This window comes from Branchiostoma floridae, chromosome 10, assembly GCF_000003815.2.
Source record: "Branchiostoma floridae strain S238N-H82 chromosome 10, Bfl_VNyyK, whole genome shotgun sequence".
In the NCBI taxonomy this organism is placed as follows: Eukaryota; Metazoa; Chordata; class Leptocardii; order Amphioxiformes; family Branchiostomatidae; genus Branchiostoma; species Branchiostoma floridae.
In genome coordinates, this window is record NC_049988.1 from 10,254,397 (window position 1) to 10,275,654 (window position 21,258).

The following is a 21,258-nucleotide window of genomic DNA, read 5'->3' on the forward strand; positions in this document are numbered from 1 at the left end:
AGAAGAAAAGACGTTAAGGTACCGGAAAGGGGTGGGTGTACGATAGGTGCGACTTGCATGCACGTGTGATGATGTAGCATTCATGCGTTCACGTTCACATCTTGTACACTCACAGAAAGGCGACTGGAGACCCCCTAGGTACCGTTGCTGGTCAAATCAGCCACATAAGATTGTTGGATAGACCCATGTTTTAGCAAAGCAGTAGGTAGCTTTCTAAATGATGATCAGTGAACCAGTTTCATATTAGGTTAAATCGTTACTTCATCAGGCAACAAAGAGAAATGAAGTAAGCTGAAACTATTGCCGTAGTTAGCGTCAGATTCTGCAGACCAATTTCAGGTCAGAGGTTGCCTGATAAGTGTGTGAAAAGCTAACGTCAGACGAAGATAGCCCACACAATGAATTACAATGCAGGACAGAAGTGAGAACATGCCCATGCCCAGACTTTGGTAAGTATGCCCGACCAGAACAAAGTGAGCAAGGCGTACACTTGCGGCCAGGCATACGTCATGCAGGCATCATCAGTTCATCAGCTGCCTACAGGTCTGAGATAGGCACCTGATGATTGCCACAGCAGCGACAGTCAGAGGAACAAAAGCCATCAGGCACCTCTTCACGTGTACCTAGGGGGTCTTTTGGTATCGCATGAGCCAAGCTTACATGATGGTCAAGAATGAACAGGTGTCATTTTAGGTCATGACTGGTACGTCTTTGCGAACTTTGGTTTGCATTCAAGAATTTTGTGTCGACAATGATAGAGTAAATTCTCTATTCAACTGCCAATTTGAGCAAACTTCTTTTATGTTTGTAACCAGTCGACCCATGCACCAAGACAATAGTACTATGACATACATGCAGACACACATGGTATACATACTTATTCCCCAACCCATATGCACCAAAGCAACATGCATACACAAGTACTGACGTCATCACTGCTCCTAGGATACGATTAGCCGTGAATGACCGGCCTAAGTAAAGACAGACATGAAAGCACAGGTCATGGGTAATAAGTTACGGATCATGTCTGAAGCCACACCTTCCCCTCCCTTGGTTGACGTGGGATACATGTCATGACGCTCCGAGCAAATCAAACACAATTTCTTGGTACTGTCCCTGGTCTACCTCTGCGACATTGAAGAGACAAGGTGGCAGGAATCCACTCAACAGACAGGAATAAACAGTCACTTCAACCAGTAAGACGATCTTAGGAACACAGCCGATTCGATCTATCTCACCGTCCAGCTTTTTTCTTTTGTTTGAAACGTAGTCAAAAGGACAAATTTAGGATTAGGGACTTTATGGTCGTATAGATCAGCGACATGCCCTCAAAGTTAGAAATAAAAACAAACAAAAAGCATAGTTTTCCTAACAACCTGGCAGGGTAGGTGCAACTTGTAACGTTCATTACCATGCAGACAAATGGAAGTAATTTGGAAGATGTTCCTTACTGGAATCCCCACCCGGTGCCACCGAATATTATTGCAAGGCCGAGAATGGTTCCTGCGACTATCCCAATGATTGTGCTAGACATACCACCTGGGCGGCGTGTGAGGAGAGAACGAAACTCTATCAGAATTTCTGAAATGTGGAACACTTTTAGCCTGAGGAAGATAGTCATGAAAAAAGTGTTATTGTTTTGAAATAAAGATGAAAGGGAGAACTGTTGGCGCAGGAAGATAAGAGGGAAGGAAGTTGGGCGATTTGCCATGGAGGAGGGCACATCCTAGCCAAAGAAGTACATGATGTTGAATGTTAGGTCTAAGCTTTTGTCTCTGAAAGGTGGACCGTTGATTTTAAACTATTCCAAAGCCTAGTTTCTTTAAGATGAAGATGTTAACTCAGTGGGATGAAGGAAGATTTAAGGAGACTTAAGGTGTTTAGTGGTACAGTTCGGTGAAATCTAATCTTTCTTGAGGGTGGGTCACTTGCAACAATCATGCCTAGAGTTACGTATGATGACGCTGGAACTGGACAGGAGTTAGAGCGGCTGCCTTGATGTTTCTACTTTCTACAGAAGCAGAACTGGTCAATGAACGTTTCAAAGGCAGCCACTGAACATGCAGAAATCAGCAACGTATGATTTGCCATGATGAAAATTGACATGCAGCGGGATGGAGACAGCGTGAGGGATGGAACAGAACGTCACATGCAGCGTACGTCAGAGTTGGGACGACTTGGGGCACTACAGGGTGCAGCGAATGAAAGAAACCCTTAGGGTGATGGTCAAAAGCAGAGGTAGACAATATGGCGACCGTTGGTATGTTTTACTGCCAATGAACGAACGTCATGCAACATCCGGGGTATTCATGCTTTGCGCATGCCTAATATCCCACGCAACCAGGTGCATTACGGGATAAGAGGTGGGGCTTTGTCATGAATGAACAAATGGCACAATGTCCTAAGATATGATCAAGAATGCATACCCTTCGACGGCTTAAAGTTAAGGAAAATCGGCCTAGGAAAAATGAAAAATTGTTGTGACTTTACGTAGATGAAACAGCAAAAATCAGTGCTGGGTATTTAGGGAATAAGGACGAGCAGTGGCAATAGGTAAGGGCATGGAGGAAACGATAGAAGGATATGCAGTCCTGAGCCAAACTTCAACTAGACACGGCACGAATGCATTGAAAGTGCTTACTGAAATCCCCACCCCAGTCCACCGAATACAATAGCAATGGCTAGCAATGTACCCGCCATGGAACCTATGATTGCGTTAGTTGTACCTGGGGGGACAGGAGTGGGAACAGGCGGTGAACAAGCTGGTTAAAACGCGGGATCAGAACCAGAGTGCGGGGTCATATTCATAACAAAGATTAGTCAAGTTAGTCAAACAAACCAATTAAAACAATGTGGAGACAGGTAACGAAGGACAGTTCAGGTAGACCCATATAGTGCTGAAAGCGAATCATCGATATTTTTCTACATAAAATGTAATTGAAGTAAGTAAGCCAACTTTACAAAAAAGATGATAATGACAAGTGCACCAGCGATAAGCACGTGAAAAAGCAGATGTTGTAAAAGATTACAATGATGTTACTCATGTATATATATATATATATATAAAATATTATATCATACACCACTTTCTAGCTGTGATGTTTTCATCTTACTCTCTGATCGTGAATGTACCAAAGTTACATTAATCCAATTTTTACTATATCAAAGAAAACACTGATATAATATTTGATTTTATCTCATAGAAAAAACGATAATTACTTTCAGACATTTAAAAATGGGAGAGGTTACGTTTTGAAAATAAAAATGATTTGAAGTGAGAGCGAATGAAGGTAGGTAAAACGAAAATGCGCACATCCAAAGGGAACTTTAGTAAATGGACACACATTCTACACATGATATCACCTGATGTATGTTTTGAAGTTTTGACTGATTGCTGACAATAGCGTGTCATAGTTCACCTTGGTTTCCAAGCATACCATCTCCGTTGTTCGCTGGGGGGACATAGTTACCGCAGTCCCTGCCCCTCCACTCCTTCGTGTCACACAGGCATCTGTCTTCATTCGTGCAATTCTGGAGGAACAGTGATGAGTACAACAGAACATTCAAATCGAGTAAGAACACTTGTAGTTGGAAAACTTACTTTGGTTCGTGGTAGGCAATCTCATTAAATCAATATTTAAGAATAATGAAATCCATACCAAAGACATTGTAAATTATGATAATGCTGTTCATTAATAGTTAGGGAATATGTTATGCTTATTGACTAATGCAATAATTAATACCAAAACAAATTCACGGGTCTTTAATAGTGTGCAAGTGTGCAGATGTTGACACACTGGCAGCACCAAATCCGTAGGTGTTTTGGGCACCTTTAGACAGATTAGCCGTGAGGCTCGGTCGGCGTCACTCCACCGTCATTGGGGCAGGGGCATGGTGAGTATCGAACTCAGGACCTACTGATTCTGTTTCCAATGCTCTAGCCGTTATGCCACACAGATATTAGCGTTCACACATGTCAAAGACCAGGAAGTTTTGAAGCTGGTTCGTATAGGACATCTAGTTAAGCATTTATTTTCCTGAAACGTTGACCTGAGTTGTCCACTTACTCCATGTCCAGAACAGGGCAGCCCATTGACGCCTACAGGACAGGGCGTGATGTTGAAGCTGGAGACCTCCACACACCGCCCACTGTGGCACATCTTGTTGGTGCCGCAGGTTGTCCCGTCCTGGACATATCCGATGTTATTACTGTCATCCAGTAGCACGTGGCCACCCCTAGCAAACATGAAAAACACACTGCATTTCATCTATAATTGGCAGTTTCACATGAACCTCGTTGGTTGAGGAGAATCGTCGCTTTGATATACAGATTCTATTGGTGTTCAATGATATCACATTTTTATATGTCCTTAAGGTTTGATCAGATATTAGAAGAAGTAGATGACACATGGCCATTGCATCATCTCTATTCCATCTATCTATTCTGTGTTCTCGACAAAGCCTGATTTCTGCTAATGATGATGGCTTGCTTGATCCCTAGCTAGCTCGGGTTGTTGCGACGTCCATAATGGGTTCTCAGCTTACAATAGTCAAGGAATTCCCGCCCACATGTACAGAAGTTCTTACTTGCAGTGCATAGTCTTGCCAGTCCTTGGGTAACTCTTGGACGTCAGTGAGCCGTCCAGAACGCCGACCCGGGGGACTGTCACGTTACCGTCGCACAGAAGGTAGCCACAGAAAATGTCTCTGAAACATCACCAAATATGTCAACATTTGCCGTAGGGTGAGACAATAAAAAACGTACATGCCATTATCGAACATGGTGCAATAGTGGGTACACAAAAAGGAAAATTCTATGAAGGTTAGACATCTAGGTAATAAGATACGCAGCTACTCAAGAGCAACTGGATATGATTGTGGACACGGTCAGACGTTTCAGACAACATCTGTTGTCTTTCGTCAGTGACACTGGAGAGATCTTTTTGTACAGCAGGTTTTCATATCTAAGCTATGAAATAATCTCCTTTGCATATCAATTCATGGCTAGGATATAAAAAAAGGGCTCTCAAATGAGATCTCTCCAGTGTCACTGACGAAAGACAACGGATATTGTCTGAAATGTCTGACCATTTCCAAGAAGGAAACTATTGACATACTTTGGTTCACATTTGTCCCAACCGCCATCTTCGCTTTTCCCGCAGTTGCCATCCCGGTTTCCATTGATGTTGAGCCTCTGATAACAGACGTCATCTGCTGTGTACACATCTAGGAGGGAAAGACGCCATTATTGGGTTAGTAGAACTTTATGGATCTTGATCTGATTTCATGTTATTTTATGTCTTGTTTTTAACAGTCGAGGAAGATTAGCTGCATGCATTTTGATGTAACGTTATGTGGCTAATGGGCTGAATAAAGTTTCCAAGTTTCCACCCATGCTTTTCCTCAATTCTATCTTTCTGGTGTATTAGAGGTGTCTATTAGAAGCAAGGCATAACTTTCATTTAATATGACGTTTGAAAATATATGGAAAACATTGCAGGGAAACAAGTCAGTACCAATACAGATTGAAACTTTATACCCTTTTTCATCATCTCACGTATGGCTAATATATAGTCGACATGAAATCCACTAATGTAGTAAACGTATGATTAACGTCTCTGAACTTACCTTCACCCCAGACATATTTGCACTGGTTTGTTCTTGTTCTGCATTCGCCATAGTAGCAGTGGCCCTGTGAAACGCAGAAGTACGGAAGATTGTCAAATACCGTTTGAGTTTTAGGTACTCTTATTCTGGGAGTCTCGAAACCTAAACACAGAAAAATTAAGAAGAAAAATGTCCTTACATCGACTTCACAGAGTTGTCCATCTTGCTTGTAAAGGTTGTCTGGACACTGAAAAGGACAAGATATGATTTCACTGAGTTAGCAAGCACGATTTCACTCTCTAACCAAGCACAAACTGACAACTTTTACTTCTCAGCGCACTTTGAACCAGACGTATTCTAGATAGAGAACTTTTATGTTACGCTTGTTTTTCAAGTTAAAGTCAGAAAGTTGGCCATACCTCCCCACTCCGACCGGTGCACTTTTCCTCCAGGTCGCAGGCGTTGACTGGCGCTCTACACGCCGTGTCCCCTTCTTTGTACTGAGAAAATATCATCACGTATTGACAGATTCATGCAAGCCTTGCAACTAGTCATTCTTAGTCTGTTTTTCGAAATGCATAAGAAAATGCTCGGTATTTACAGTCTCATCATCGGCGGAAAAAGATGATGTGACGTGAAAGTGAAGTAAAGAACACGTTGTTTTCTATCTAACTGTCACACTCTTGTCTCGTGACTACTTACCTTGCATGTTGACAAGTCGCAGCATTCTCCGTGTGCGCATTGTGCTTCTTCTGTCAGCATACAGTTGTCGCAACATTTCACACACCGTCTGTAATACTTCGCATTCGCTGGCTGTGAATTGGAGATACATTTAGTGTCGCTACTTTCAAGTGTCGTCTGAGTCGTAAACGTTTGAAAAAAAAACAGTTAGAATTTCTACCGTTACAATCAAAGTTATACTTTGTCATATGTCTTGCATTTTTCTACATTGACTGTCATTGAAGTTTTGCCGTTAAAAATCAAATAGCGAGATAAAAACTGCAGGTTGTAAATGTAAGTAAACGTACCGTAGGAGGCCCACAGTCACACTGTTCACCTTTCTCTATAAACCCGTTCCCACAGTAGGGGGGTTCGTGTAGCTGGACGGCAAAAATGATATGTTAAAACAAGTTTAGTCTGTCGGAACACACACTATGTAGATAAGCGTGTATGTAACGTAAGAATTTTTGCATAATGATAAATTACATCCGTGAATAGTTTCATCAGGTTGGTATGTCGTTGAATAAAGAGACTTTTTTTTGCACAACCACAGCTTTATCTACACAATGACACACATTGCTGCGGCACAGTTTGAACCAATCAAAATTGCCATTAAGAAGGTGACAGACGGTCACCGAAACCTCAGTGAAAATTTGTGGTTGTGCAAAAGAGTATCTTTATTCAATGATTAATTAGAGTTAACAATAAGAATTTACCACCAGAAAACATCTTTAAAAGAATGGTTTATTGAAAATGTAGACTCCATCTCACTATCACCACACATACACGTACACGCACATAATGCACCGAAAACAATCCGTACCTTTTGAGGTCTGTTGAAGATACAGGCACCAAGTCCGTTCATGAGTAACTGTCGATAGTCCCGTACGCTACATTGGGAAAATCTTCTTGGCTGCTGGATTCTGAATAGGAAATGGCAAATGTTAGATATGGACTTATGAGTATTGAAATTCAGACAATGTCACTTCCATTGTTTTCTTGTTTTGTTTGTTTATTCCTTTGATACAATATTGCAGAAGATGGATCGTGATCGTGTCTTACCCTCTTTCCTTTTCCATGATGCACCCGTACCAGTCTGGACAAGCCTTAAAGCAATCTCCTGGTGAAGAAGGTATTTCATTCCGGTTAATAAAAGTGCAGTCGTATTTATTGACGTGTTTCGTAACCATGCGACATAGAGAAATGATAATAACTATTGCTAGGTTCCTTACAGAAATAAGAGTGTTGAATTTATACTTTGCATCGTCCGACTGCGGTAAGTTAGTCTTTCTGCACATCAGCCACCGTTACTAAAAAGACACGAACAATTAACTGCATTCCATTCTTACAGAAAAAAAGCATTTTATTCGATGAAAACGATAAGAGAATGATTACTTCCGTTATCATCGTGCATCCCCAGGTTGTGTCCCAGTTGGTGCGCTAACGTCACAGCTAAAACCACAGCATTCCTGGGGTTCTGGTTCTGAAGGGAATGAAAACATAGTGTGTATTATAATCTTCCTACATTCATACATCGGTTACGAACATATATTGGAGCTTAACGTAATCCGAAGTGGCAATGCATGTCTTGAAATAAAGAGAAACGTCTCGACGTCTTGTAGAAGTGTTGTTCTAAGATATATATACATATGTTCACGTCTTATTTCAGGTTTTGCTCTTACCCATCATGAATTTATTATACTTTCTATCGTAATCCTTCGGATTTGTCTTTGTCCGTTTCTATCATCTCTTGTATTCTATTTCCATTTTCATTTTTTATGTTTTATATGAAATACAATTTAAAAAAAGAAGATGGTGTTCTTGTCTCGTCATTTTATCTATTCTAATGGATAACAGATTGTCTGCTACTTCGTTACATGTGGATCTAACAGGATACATTTTACAAGTCACTGAACTCACTTCATTCACGCCTCCGCTGTTCCGTTTCGTGCAGATCCCGTTGATTGGTGCTTGGCCGGTTACACCGTCTGCAAATGCCATGCCGCTAGAGAGGATAAAGAAAAAGGCAGAACTTCGTCATCATTATCATAGCTACCCCCAGATAACCCCGCAAGGGGCGACATGGGGGGGGGGGGGGTTGAGTTGAGGTCCCGGGTTAGGGCTGGCAGCCCTCCTGCCTCCTGCCTTGACTCGGCGAAAGTCTAAAGAGTTGCTTGTGAGGAAACGTTCTAACATCAATAACACACCCTTTTCTCAAGAGGGAAGTGTGAAAAATGTTTGTTAGTTTCTTTATATGTTTCTTGGTGAACTTCTATTCGTACAATGTAACACAAAATGTGCATACTATTCTCCTGGGATCTTAATTTCTCATATACAAAAATAAATACATTGAAAATTACAATGTAGCAAATGATAATTGCAATTAATAAGGCACAATTTCAACTACCTACTGATGTGTATACGACTGAAAACTAACGATGGAAACTGATATAAGATGAAATGTAGCGGAGAAACATTGTGTATTTACATTATACATTGTTAACCACCACACCTCATCCCGTGTGGTTGTGTATTTTAGTCAATACCTTATAATTGCGTGTGTTTGCAGATGTAATGTGACAAGGTAAGTTGTTTATGTACGTTTATGTCTAGTGCGAAAAGTATTCCCGGAAACATAATAAAAAGGCTGAAGAGGGTTTGAGTTAATTCCGTTTTATCATATCACGTCCGTTCCGCAAAGTAATATAAATGACGTCAGGAGTGGTAAAAGGAAACACATAATGACGAGCTTATGATACTAAAGGCGTCAGATATTTTGGACAAGGGGGAAATGTTAAATCTTAATTTCATACATCCCTTTCAATGAGGTCGTCTGTACCAAACTCTGCAAAGAATAGAAGTCTTATCTTGTTTGGTCGTCTAGTATTGGGAGAATTTGGCGCCATTCTTTCATTAGGAAAATAGTCTCTTGTGCATCCTTTGTATGATCCCACTGGTGCTTAGATTACCTGATCTTACCGTACAGAGCTGTATAACTAACAGTTGATCATATACCTACTCAGCTGGGGCATCGTGAAGAGCTATGGAATGTGACGTGAAGGACAAACAACAGATTTCTACACACAGAAAAACTGTCCAAAGGACACAGTGGTGATTGTGGTACTCTTGCACCATTAGGACTCTCCTAGATAGCCAATTTGTCCACATAGAGAGAGAGAGAGAGAACACATGCAGTACAATGCCACTTCACATGCAATGGAGAGTAGAAAGACTTATAGTTACCTACCTGAGTAAATGCGCTGCATCATGCGACTGCCAGTTTAACAGGTTCCGATATCTGTACTTCAGAAACTGCCTGAGAGTTTCCTGGGCATCACTGTTCACTGCTATCTGGTCTTCACTATCCCACGTCTCTATCGCTACTAGTGCTATTCTTGTGTTCAGCTGCTTACTGTACATCTACAGAAAGCAGAGACCAATGATCTGTGTTAATTTCATCAGGTTGGTACATGACTGTATAAAGTCCAAACGATTTTAAGCCACTTCTTAAGAATACGGTCCCGAACGTGACCGAGTTTATGTGCCAAAGTCTCTTAGTATTGTTTCTTAGGCTGACGTCACATTTCCAAACCGGGGCCCGGCCGGTGGTGTGGGGAAACGAAATTTTAAAATTTATACGGAAAAATATACACAAATGATACCCACGACTATTCTATTTTCGTCTTGTGTACTTTGATGTCTTTTATATCAATATTCAATAATATATTCATTCCCGGACCACAAAAAGCTGCTCAACCGGGCCCCGGTTCGGACACGTGACGTAGACCTTACTTATGTCCACGTAATTGTGACAACACGTTTACGCTTGGAACCGCATTTGTGCCACTCCAAAGACACCTATCTCCGTATCTGCAGTATTTAGTATTGCCCTGAGGAAGATGACAGGCCACCGGAACTTCGACTCATGCTAATACTCTATACGTATATGGCAGTTAATAAAGAACTTTGTTACACAAAGACGAATGATTCTCATGCAGTTCCGTTTAGTTACACTAAACACAATCACCCACAGGAAATAAATGTCTCTATTTATCTACGTTATGTTTCCCGACGTGCAGTTTATTAGAATATGGCACGTAATAGAACTTCACAAAATACAAGGCATCAACTCATGGCGTTCTCATCCTATAGAATTATAATATAGGAGTGTGGTTTTGAGAGAACACGTCATCCAAATGTGGTCCAATGAGAGACACGCGTTACATCCATACACCATTTTTAACTCCTCAGGCCAGGGTCTGTCCAGATAAATTATGAGCAGGCAATAACACTATATTCTTTGGTGTTTTGTGATTCTACAATAGTGCTATGTTTAGTATGAAGAATAACTTTCACTTACCGCATCTACTAGATTTGCTACGGTCTTTGCAACGCTACTTGTCCGCTGTGAGTTATTTTTATACATCTGGAACTGTGGAGGGCATAGAAAGTCAAATATGAACGACACCAATTACCATTCGTCCAAAGTCGTGTCCACGGATAATCGTATCAATAATATCTCCGACAGTTGGTGATTAAACTGTCAGTACAGGGGTCCTACTGCCTTTTCAAAACAACCTCATACATTATTAGCCGTACGAGTATGTCAGTAAGGAAACGTAGCTTCAAGTGTGCATTCTACCTATTGACAATTAATGAGGAAGAGGTTCAACCACACAAGTCAACATTTTCATCAAAGCGTCTCCTTTTCCGTAGCAGACTGTTTGTGTGTGATGTAAGCAGCCCTTTGCTGTGATGGATAAGCTGATTATTTCTCCACCAATCATTTTCATTTATTATCAACCTAATTATACGTCGTAAAACCGTTTGGGCCCCATTTTCCTGTCCATGTTTACAGCGAGGTAGGGGAACAGATGTGTCATTCAGATGACTTAATCTACTCCTAAGCTGACACACATTAGTCTTCATCAATTGCGGAAAGATGAGGTCTGATTTGCCGTTCTTGATTGTTTTCGTTTGTTTGGTAAACCTTAATCATGCAGTGGGCGGTACGTTAAATGGATTGAGGAAGCACAATGACAGTGCACCATCATGACTGTAGCAGTGATGATTTTCAATTTGCATCGAATAATTCAAGCTTCATTATACTCCCAATGTCATTGTACGTCCTAACTTATCAAGTCGACGCTTGAATAAAGTTAGGGAAGCAAAAAGAGGATAAGATAATATGGTATGTGATGTCATACTTACCATTCTGTTATCATTTACTAAGATTAGCTCAATGTACTTTGTTTCTGGTAGTACGTCCCTCTTCAATCTTGCCTGTGGAGACGGAGAAAATGGTTTTCAATGAAGCGACCGCCATAATGTCATGGAGTATAGAACATTGAACATAGGGGTGATGCTCTCATTATACTTATCTGTGTTCTTTTTTTTTAGATTTTGATTCAATAAAAATCATGAACACCAGGTGCTGAGCACTCATACGTCAGTTGACCTGTCATTGGTCCTGAACACTTTCTATTTACACGTTTATACCTGCCCTTGCTACACAAACGTTTATACCTGTCTTGGGTGCTGAACACCATCTAATCACACATCCGTATACTCGTCCACTGCTCTGAACACCACTTATGCACGCTAGTATACCTGTCCTTATTGCTGAACACCGCACACACACGCCAGTATACCTGTCCTTGGTGCTGAACACAACCTACACACATCAGTATACCTGTCCTTGGTGCTGAACACCACCTCTAAACGTCAGTTTACCTGTCCTTGGTGCTGAACACCATCTATAAACGTCAGTATACCTGTCCTTGGTGCTGAACACAACATACACACATCAGTATACCTGTCCTTGGTGCTGAACACCACCTCTAAACGTCAGTTTACCTGTCCTTGGTGCTGAACACCACCTATAAACGTCAGTATACCTGTCCTTGGTGCTGAACACCACCTATTAACGTCAGTATACCTGTCCTTGGTGCTGAACACCACCTATAAACGTCAGTATACCTGTCCTTGGTGCTGAACACCACCTCTAAACGTCAGTGTACCTGTCCTTGGTGCTGAACACCACCTATAAACGTCAGTATACCTGTCCTTGGTGCTGAACACCGCACACACACACCAGTATACCTGTCCTTGGTGCTGAACACCACCTATAAACGTCAGTATACCTGTCCTTGGTGCTGAACACCGCATACACACACCAGTATACCTGTCCTTGGTGCTGAACACCGCATACACACACCAGTATACCTGTCCTTGGTGCTGAACACCGCATACGCACACCAATATAACTGTCCTTGGTGCTGAACACCGCATACACACACCAGTACACCTGTCCTTGGTGCTGAACACCGCATACACACACCAGTACACCTGTCCTTGGTGCTGAACACCGCATACGCACACCAATATAACTGTCCTTGGTGCTGAACACCGCATACACACACACACACCGATATACCTGTCCTTGGTGCTGAACACCGCATACACACACCAGTGCACCTGTCCTTGGTGCTGAACACCGCATACACACATCAGTATACCTGTCCTTGGTGCTGAACACCGCATACACACATCAGTATACCTGTCCTTGGTGCTGAACACCGCATACACACACCAGTACACCTGTCCTTGGTGCTGAACACCGCATACGCACACCAATATAACTGTCCTTGGTGCTGAACACCGCATACACACACACACACCGATATACCTGTCCTTGGTGCTGAACACCGCATACACACACCAGTACACCTGTCCTTGGTACTGAACACCGCATACGCACACCAGTATACCTGTCCTTGGTGCTGAACACCGCATACGCACACCAATATACCTGTCCTTGGTGCTGAACACACGTTGATGAATACGTCCATGTTTTGTAATTATGTTCAAGCTTGTCACAAGAAAGTAGATTTTCTTGGCTAATTCGCCAAAGAGTTAGGTTTATTGATATAACATCGATTATATTTATCATTTTCTTACCTTTGGTTTTCTTCTAAATAGAAGTTCTCTAAGTCTATCCAGTCTACTTGACTTCGTATCCTTCTGTGGTTCTGGAAAATCATTGCACAAGTCGATGTCATTAAAAGTCTCGCTACACACAAAAGTGGCTTGTTACTCTGGTGGAATCTGCACTTATAACCCATCAGCATGCATATTGGTAAAGTAGAAAGTACTTTGACTACCATACAACACATAACGGTATAATATATAGGTAGAAATGCTCATTTATGTATGTAGATATTCTATCGGTCTCACTTTTGTACTCTCATGTCCATGATAGCGACGCAGCAACGACGCAGCAAGATTTTGAGCTGACTCCAAACTTCATTATACGTCTTGTCATGTGAGTTTAACGGCGGAGTGATACAAGTTACTTAGGAGTGATACAAGTTACCTAGGTCACAATCAATGTGCCTGATGATATAGAAGTAAAAGCTATTTAAACGGCGGTTAATATGCCTGATGAAAAACAGTAGTGCGGATGTTATTTCTGTCAAGCTTGTGTAACACTCACCATCTCGAACCAGGACATCATCCTGCTGCATAGTTTTGACATTGGTCCTGTACACGATGTGCAACTGACCATTCTGGAAAACACCAAAGATACCAGGAATTAGCTATAGGAAGCCATAATCTCAAACATTGGGTAATTACAGAAAGCAAAGATTACCACAGACTCTTTTCACACAAAATATTAAAGAGTGGAATCAGCTAGCAGGCTAACTGTACAGCCCAGACAGTGGAGCCTTTAGGCAATGTTGGGTATGTGTAAAGAAGAGATGACGTGCATGTGCATCGGATACTGGCAAAGTTTCACTGACTTAATGTGAGGCTAGCTGTTGAGACTGCCCTTCTATCAGAGGTGACATTGCCTTTACAACAGGGTTTACTTATAGTCTCCGTCCATTTGTACAAGATTAAAAGACTAAGTCCGACCCGAGGCATTACCGATCGTGGATCACACGTCGGACCGTGCCGTAAGTGGCCGAGCTGACGTGCACATGGATCGTAAATCATGGATGTAAGACCTTACACCATATCTTCATGCAATACACAGGATGCCCTTCCGCATGCAGTATCTAGCCTACTTCACTTTTCAAAGCACTTCCATGCAAACGTACGCCCGATTTTAGACGACAATTTGTTATAGTAACCCAAATGAAAAGCAGAAAGCTCTGTTATGTTACTCTAGGTATGTAACATTGGTAAAAGCCCTACAGAGTGACACGCAACCCTTCCTTAATGGAGGCCGATGTGTCGGTAATCCTTCGGAATGTACTTGATGGTGCCATCTGCATAAATCTATACCTATTAAACCTTTTCGTCACATTTAAGCAGCTAGATGTAGTTTGTCACTTCCTTGGTCAAGGGAAGACAAGCAAGGACAAAAAAGGGGATATAATTGTAGTTCAACATTCGGATGCATATCATATCCAGTACACATAACGTTAGCTTTGGGTATGCGGGTGCACTTGGCAGAAATTTACTGCAACTAATCTGTTAAACCGTAAAACTTTGATTATCTTGAGTCCTTAACACTCCCTAACGTGAAGAATTCGTGCAGATAACTCGTTGATGAGCATTTCCTGTGATATTTTGCTAGTATCTGGTTGTACATTACTTGTGACTCACACTGCAACTCTAATCTCGCCTACAGGTCATTCACCCTTAGCTGAAGACTGAAACACTGGTGTAAACCACCGGGGTAATGGCAGCTTTATGGCAAAGCAGCAGGCTTAGGAATCGCCTTGAGATCTTTAACCTTCCATGGAACACATATTTACAACATCCATTAAGCAAATAACTGGTGCTTGGGGGACTGTTGTATAATTTTATATAAGGTTACAGGCATTAATTACACGATGGGGTTGAGTAGTGCGAAGATTTTTGAAGATATGTGCAGCATTTTAGATTATTTGAATCGCAACATGGAGCATCGGAAATCAAATCTGTGACGACGTTGGTCGTTTGGGGACGTGGCCATTGATAAGGGCAATCTTGTCTACATCTCAACAACAATGAGGCTGGCGCCAGAATACGCACCCAGCCATTTAAATGATGTCTGCCGCCTCGATGCTACTATGTAATGACATATGGTTTATGGCGCCAGGGCAGGCCACGGGTCAGTGGAGGGCAAACAACTGTTTCACAATGTTTGTACCTCTTGGAGTAATGACCAATAGTTGTGTATGATGTAATCCCATCCGATGTTGAACGGAAGTTTATGGAAAACCATGTAGCAGATATGGCTTTATTGAATATGTGGTAAAATTCATTCCCATCAAGACAACGTCAGAGTGACTACGTATCCATAAGCTGACGCAATATTTTGACGTCTTCATCACAGAATGTCCAAATTTCGATATTCAATTCTTTGTGTGACAGATTTGGTTCAATGAACGTTGCTACTAACTTAAGTGGTGAACCCGGTAACGCAACCCTTCTGATTGGCCATCTGGATCAAATTACGTGGACCCGTGGGCTGGAGTTCAATTCTACAAGTAGCAATATTGAGGGTCGGCGCTAACTCGGACATGTTGTGTAGGGATTGCATACGTCATTTTAGATGGTGACGTATACCCCGCAGCCCCAAATGTCACTTTGGGCACGCAAAGAACCCAGTACACTTATGGAAGAGAGAATAGGTGAACCGATGTGCTAAAACAGAAGAGCTGTAGAGAAGCCCCACTGCACTAATTGCTAACGAAATTGCGTTCTGGTCCGTCCTTAGTCTAAGGTTTGACCTTTTTTTTTACCTTTTACTACATGTAGCTACCTCGTGCTAGTCTGTATTAGACTCCATAGGTCGCTGGGAAATGGAACAAATAGAGGTAAGCCGGCCAGAGAAGAACAGCCGGCTAGGAAACAGCTTGCGACTAGTGAGAAAATGATTGTTCTGGTCGGCTGACTCCCCTAGTGTACTATGACTCTATTTGTCCAATTTCTACAATTAGACCACCGATCTACGAAGCCTGGTAGAGACGGCTAACCTCAAGTGCAAAGACGAACCCTACACGCGTTTGTAAAAAAAATGTGCTTCTTCCGAAGAAAGTTACCTTTTCTGGGACAACATCTTGATCATCGGAAGGCCGTATGAAGTACAGACTGTCTCCGTCATCAAACATGCCGCTGAAACATACAGGTTCGCTCATCAAATATTATTCCCAACATATTCATATTTCATATATATTGCAAATTGCTGTATCTTCCACAAATACTGTTTCACATTGATAAAGAATGAAGAAACCGATGATTTACAGTAGTGAACGTCGAATTACTTTTGCTTTCTTTGAATTTAAAAAAAATCACAGCACCTGTTCTCCACAATAATTGAAGATAAAGTACGTATACCATTACATCAGATTAATTCCTTGGTGTTCTACATCTTAAGGTAGTGGAGCTTTATATCCCCATAGACAGGAGTGTTAATGCAGCAGACGAAGCGGATAATAGCCTACACAAAAGCGCAAACACCATCGATACGCCACGAGAGTGAACCCGGGGTCGATAAGCAGAATAAGGCTCAGTCCGGAGATAGCAACGCTGACCCCCTTTCCGTGATGGAGTCTTGATGGCGGTAGTTCATCGAAGTCATTTCAGTCCATTTGTGTTGCTTCTTCAATTAGAACCCGTGATTACATATTTTGCAGGATCTGACCATGGCAAAACTATCTATTATCCTCTTCAGAGATAATGTACATGGAAGAACTATCTATTATCCTCTTCAGAGATAATGTACGGATGTACTTACAGAAGGCCGTTGCATGTTGATAGTGCCACTGTTGAGCCGGGGCGACCTCTGATGCGGCCATGATAGTAACAATGCTCAGTGCCCTGAAGCGAAACAACACAACACGAGATAAGAATATTAAACGTACCATACAGAAACACTGGTAACATTCCAGGAAATTGCCTTTAGAATGTTGATCAATGAACATTCAAAATGGCACAACCAGGAAATGTTAAAGGTACTCTGAAAAATTAGGATAATGTTATTGTTCTGGCTATTTTGTTATTTACACGGTACCGTAAATGGAATAAAACCAATGGCATCACATAACAGTATTTCCCTAAGGCCACAGCAATTAAATTTTATGGATGACATCCTCTGCAGACTGCAAAAATAGTGCGATAGGGCGAAAAAAAACAAGATGGGTGAAAAAAAACAAGATGGCTACATTGTCAAAAATAGGCACCATAAAGTTGTGATGACTGTTGTACGTAAAGGGACAAAACGTGGAATCAGAGCCAACAAGGCATTCATTCCTGTATTTAAGACATGTACTGGTGTGGTAAAATTGACACTAGTCTGGTAGACTGGCATCACCAGCAAAGCTGGTAACCACACTCATAGCTTCTATATTGGTGTCACTTTTACAACAATCCAATAAGTTTCATTTCTACAGCTACAGTCCTGGGTACCTCGTAAGTGTCACTTCTACAAGTACAACTATTAGGCTACAACAATATATTTGCTCATTTTGGCACTTTATCGTCATGTTGACCATCCCTGCAGAAGAAAAAAATCTTGTTTTTTTTTCTGAAATCAGGTGAAAATTAATGCGCGCGCTGATGTCATCCATAAAATTTACTTGCTGTGTCCTAAATAAGATCAAGAGTGTACAAGATCATTATTTCTTTGCTGGACCGCTTACGATCTGTAAATGGTACATGAACAATATGAATAATGACACCAAGTACCTGTAACAATGACATGGCGTTTTCGTTCATGTTGGGTCGGAGTGTATTTTCAGTTTTACCAGAACAATTCTACATTAGGCAACTTTAAGTTGACCTGAAATGATGCTGATAGTAAACGCATCAGGGTTTCCTGTCAGTCCGACACCACTCTGTATATGTTGTAAGTGTGGGCATGATTTCCTCTGTTGACGACACTACAAAGTTAACGTTATGCTTTATTTCTTTATTTCTTTCATCCGCTTATGAATTGTTGAATGGTTTACCAGGTTCCCCTCTCAAATTCGGTACCTTTGTGACAACTTTGAATATGAAATGTTATTTCTGCATAAAACCAGTTGACATCAAAGACAGCAAAATGTAATATCAATGCACAGTGATGCTAAATGTTTATATACAATTTTCATCTCGTAACATGTTGACCAACAACGAACTGCCATTTGCTGTCAAGAAAAACGCCCATACACCTAACCTTGAATCACGCGTAAAATGCAGGTATTACACTCGCGTTTATCAGTCAAAACACACATTTCGCCGTGAGAAACGACCATATCAATCAGCATGAATATCTCCGTACCACCCACGCGTTCATGGCGAGTGGAAGAGATTACACTGTAGTTATCTCATATCCAAGCTGCTTCCCCAGCTGTTAGCTTCACACATCTGCCACTATGCACACTCTCAAATCTCACGTTTTCATTGTTTACTGTTGAAAGACAATGTCTCCAAGTTTCATCTCGAGTTTTGATCGTAAGTACAAGTTTATTGGTGGAATATTTATGAACGACCGTGAATAACACCTCATCAACGCCCGATGTTGTTTATTACGGGAAATGAAGCTATTTACGCTCTCGATGGAGCGATTACCATCTGCACTAACATAAAGCAATGCAATCTCCAGAAAGTCATTCCTACGTCAGGTGGGTGATTTTACAACACGGTGGTAATTTCGCTACACGATGTATTAGACAAGTTATGTTCGACCAATTCTGTGTTTGAGGATAGCAGTGATCCATACCACCTGTGCCCCATACTATAAGACAATGCTGATTTTACCCGAGAGTGCCTCTAAGGTACCATAGCATCACACACACTGTAACCATATGCAGGTACTATTCTAAGTTACCATCTTACCATACACAATGTAACCATATGCAGGTATCATACTAAGGCACCATTGCACCATACACACTGTAACCATATGTAGATATTATACTAAGGTACTATTGCGCCATACATAGTGTAACCATATGCAGGTATTATTCTAAGGTAACATTGCACCATACACATTGTAACCATATGCAGGTATGATACTTCATGCAAGTCATGCAAGCAAGAAGCCCTCACGGCATATTGCATCATGTTCTATCTCATCGTCTTTTAGAAGCACCTTTGTATTCCAATAAGTTCGTAACTGCATTCTACTATCCACCATGCATTCCAAGAAGTCAGTAACCGTCTTTTGGGGGCAATCATGTATATAAGAAGTTTGTAACCATACTCTAGATGCAATCTTGCATTCCAAGAAGTCGGTAACTTTCTTTCAGAAGAAATCTTTTTCGTTGTTCGTCAAAAAAATCTAGAAGCACCTCTGTATTCGAAGAAGTTCGTAATCGTATTCTACAAGCAGTTCTGTATTCCAGGAAGTCACATCTAAGACAATTTGAATACGGGCCAGAAATAGATATAAGATGCTACTTGTAGTTTTGTTGAAAAGTTTTCTTACAGGTCTTCCTACACCTTTACATTTAAAGCTGACACGTCTCAATTCTCTAGTATGGCATCCATATTAAAAACAAACTGCCGCCCTGGTAATGCACCAACCGCCAGGTGGCGGCGCCAATAAATTACGCTATATTAGACCAAAGAAAATTGCTTGGCCAGTGACTGTAGAAACAGCTGGTGACTCAATTTCCTGGAAATTAAACACGGGATCACTTGCCCCCGAGGTCAGATGTACGTGACACGCGGGAATAATTCCACTGGTGAAGGTTCGCCTCCAGGTGAGGCCTCAATTCCCATCTACCATGTCTCCAGCATTCCAGGAAATACCAGTGGAATGTCAACGTAACCTTTTCAGAGCGCCAGTGGAATACCAACACATACAGCTGCGAGAACACAGGAATACCAGCATCCGTATCTTTACAGTGATTGGAAGTGCCAGCCAACATGTTTTACAATGCTTAGACTGCCATGTAAATGCCAGTGCACACTGTTCTAGTACAGTGTATCTTCAGTCTCATCTCACCATGTCAACATTAGAACAAGTGCCGAAGGATGTGTAATAGACGCGGCAATGATGGATCGGACCATCAGCAACTCATCCAACAGCTTCGCGGTTCAATTGATTGATTGATAGATGCTTTGTGCCGGGTTATTACTATGTCTTCTATACAGGAATGTAGGTCGATCTAAAAACGTTAAATTAAAGAGTATAGTCTTATTATCTGTCTTATCTCCTGCTGATTCTGACATAAGATTGTCGTAACTTTGGTATTTTATCATCGATCATTATAGATTCTTTGTTCTGCTCTTTGCGACAAAATCTTTTAGTTTTACCTTGTCGTGAATATCTATATCTATTTATCTATCTTCCTATGAATATCTATGCACAATATGACACAAAATCGTAAAAGATAACATCATGGACATGAAGGTGACACTAGCCTGGGTACCATCCTATTTCTACCGGGGCGAGTGTAACTCCTTACACTCGCCCCGGTAGAATACGGATGGTACTCAGGCTAGGTTAACACTAGATCCAGAGAATAAAAAAAAAAAGACAGCAAAACGTTAGGCCGTTTCAGCGTATACGTCACAACAAGTACATTTTGACATCCATGTTTTGAATAAAAGGATTTGCTCCTATACAACTTTTGTTATTAAGCAGAGCTATCAATTACTTTTAATGACCTAACTTCCTTAAACTTAAAAAAGTTCCAACCCAACCAATCCAAGCTTCTATTTTCCGGAATAAGAATTAGTGTATAGAATAAAGGTTACGAAGTGAATTCATTTTTGCATAATCTTTGTGTTTCAAGTTTTTTATGAAACTTTATAACTTGCTCTTTTTAGAAAATATACTTCCATATCGATCGACTGAATAAGAAAGTATCTACTTGAAATCAATGTTGTCGACACAAAATATGTATCTAAATATTTCAATCGCATGGCAGACTTTTTACTCTGTGTTACTGTAATTGAAATCAATGGGAAATTTGGCTTTTGCATCTTCCTGTGACGGGTGCAGAG

At 41.2% G+C, this 21,258-nt stretch overlaps 1 protein-coding gene and 1 long non-coding RNA gene across 19 annotated transcripts in view; one reads left to right on the forward strand and one right to left on the reverse strand.

Annotated features, from left to right (window-relative positions):
* The window catches only part of LOC118424015 (disintegrin and metalloproteinase domain-containing protein 11-like), a 47,114-nt gene that overhangs the window by 11,108 nt on the left and 14,748 nt on the right, over positions 1-21,258 (reverse strand). For 5 of the 17 annotated variants that reach the window (XM_035832417.1, XM_035832413.1, XM_035832418.1 and 2 more), the window contains exons 6-26: positions 17,060-17,142; positions 16,365-16,437; positions 13,823-13,895; positions 13,288-13,358; positions 11,539-11,610; positions 10,688-10,759; positions 9,575-9,747; positions 8,248-8,332; positions 7,723-7,810; positions 7,390-7,447; positions 7,151-7,250; positions 6,636-6,707; positions 6,310-6,420; positions 6,027-6,107; positions 5,807-5,854; positions 5,629-5,692; positions 5,118-5,226; positions 4,588-4,707; positions 4,068-4,236; positions 3,420-3,531; positions 878-971 (exon numbers count right to left, since the gene is read on the reverse strand). In XM_035832417.1, the coding sequence (XP_035688310.1) occupies positions 878-971; positions 3,420-3,531; positions 4,068-4,236; positions 4,588-4,707; positions 5,118-5,226; positions 5,629-5,692; positions 5,807-5,854; positions 6,027-6,107; positions 6,310-6,420; positions 6,636-6,707; positions 7,151-7,250; positions 7,390-7,447; positions 7,723-7,810; positions 8,248-8,332; positions 9,575-9,747; positions 10,688-10,759; positions 11,539-11,610; positions 13,288-13,358; positions 13,823-13,895; positions 16,365-16,437; positions 17,060-17,142 (1,928 nt within the window). Of the gene's footprint in view, positions 1-877; positions 972-1,451; positions 1,540-2,641; positions 2,727-3,419; positions 3,532-4,067; positions 4,237-4,587; positions 4,708-5,117; positions 5,227-5,628; positions 5,693-5,806; positions 5,855-6,026; positions 6,108-6,309; positions 6,421-6,635; positions 6,708-7,150; positions 7,251-7,389; positions 7,448-7,722; positions 7,811-8,247; positions 8,333-9,574; positions 9,748-10,687; positions 10,760-11,538; positions 11,611-13,287; positions 13,359-13,822; positions 13,896-16,364; positions 16,438-17,059; positions 17,143-21,258 lie in introns of all 17 variants that reach the window. The other 12 variants (XM_035832415.1, XM_035832420.1, XM_035832428.1 and 9 more) reach the window with 3 other exon arrangements.
* Positions 5,161-9,563, forward strand: LOC118424105. 2 transcript variants are annotated; one of them, XR_004832172.1, is made up of 4 exons: positions 5,161-5,252; positions 7,423-7,459; positions 7,748-7,830; positions 8,282-8,346. It is a non-coding gene; the product is annotated as an uncharacterized LOC118424105 (long non-coding RNA). The 2 variants fall into 2 exon arrangements; XR_004832173.1 differs by lacking the exon at positions 7,748-7,830 and having other exon boundaries at positions 5,168-5,252; positions 8,282-9,563.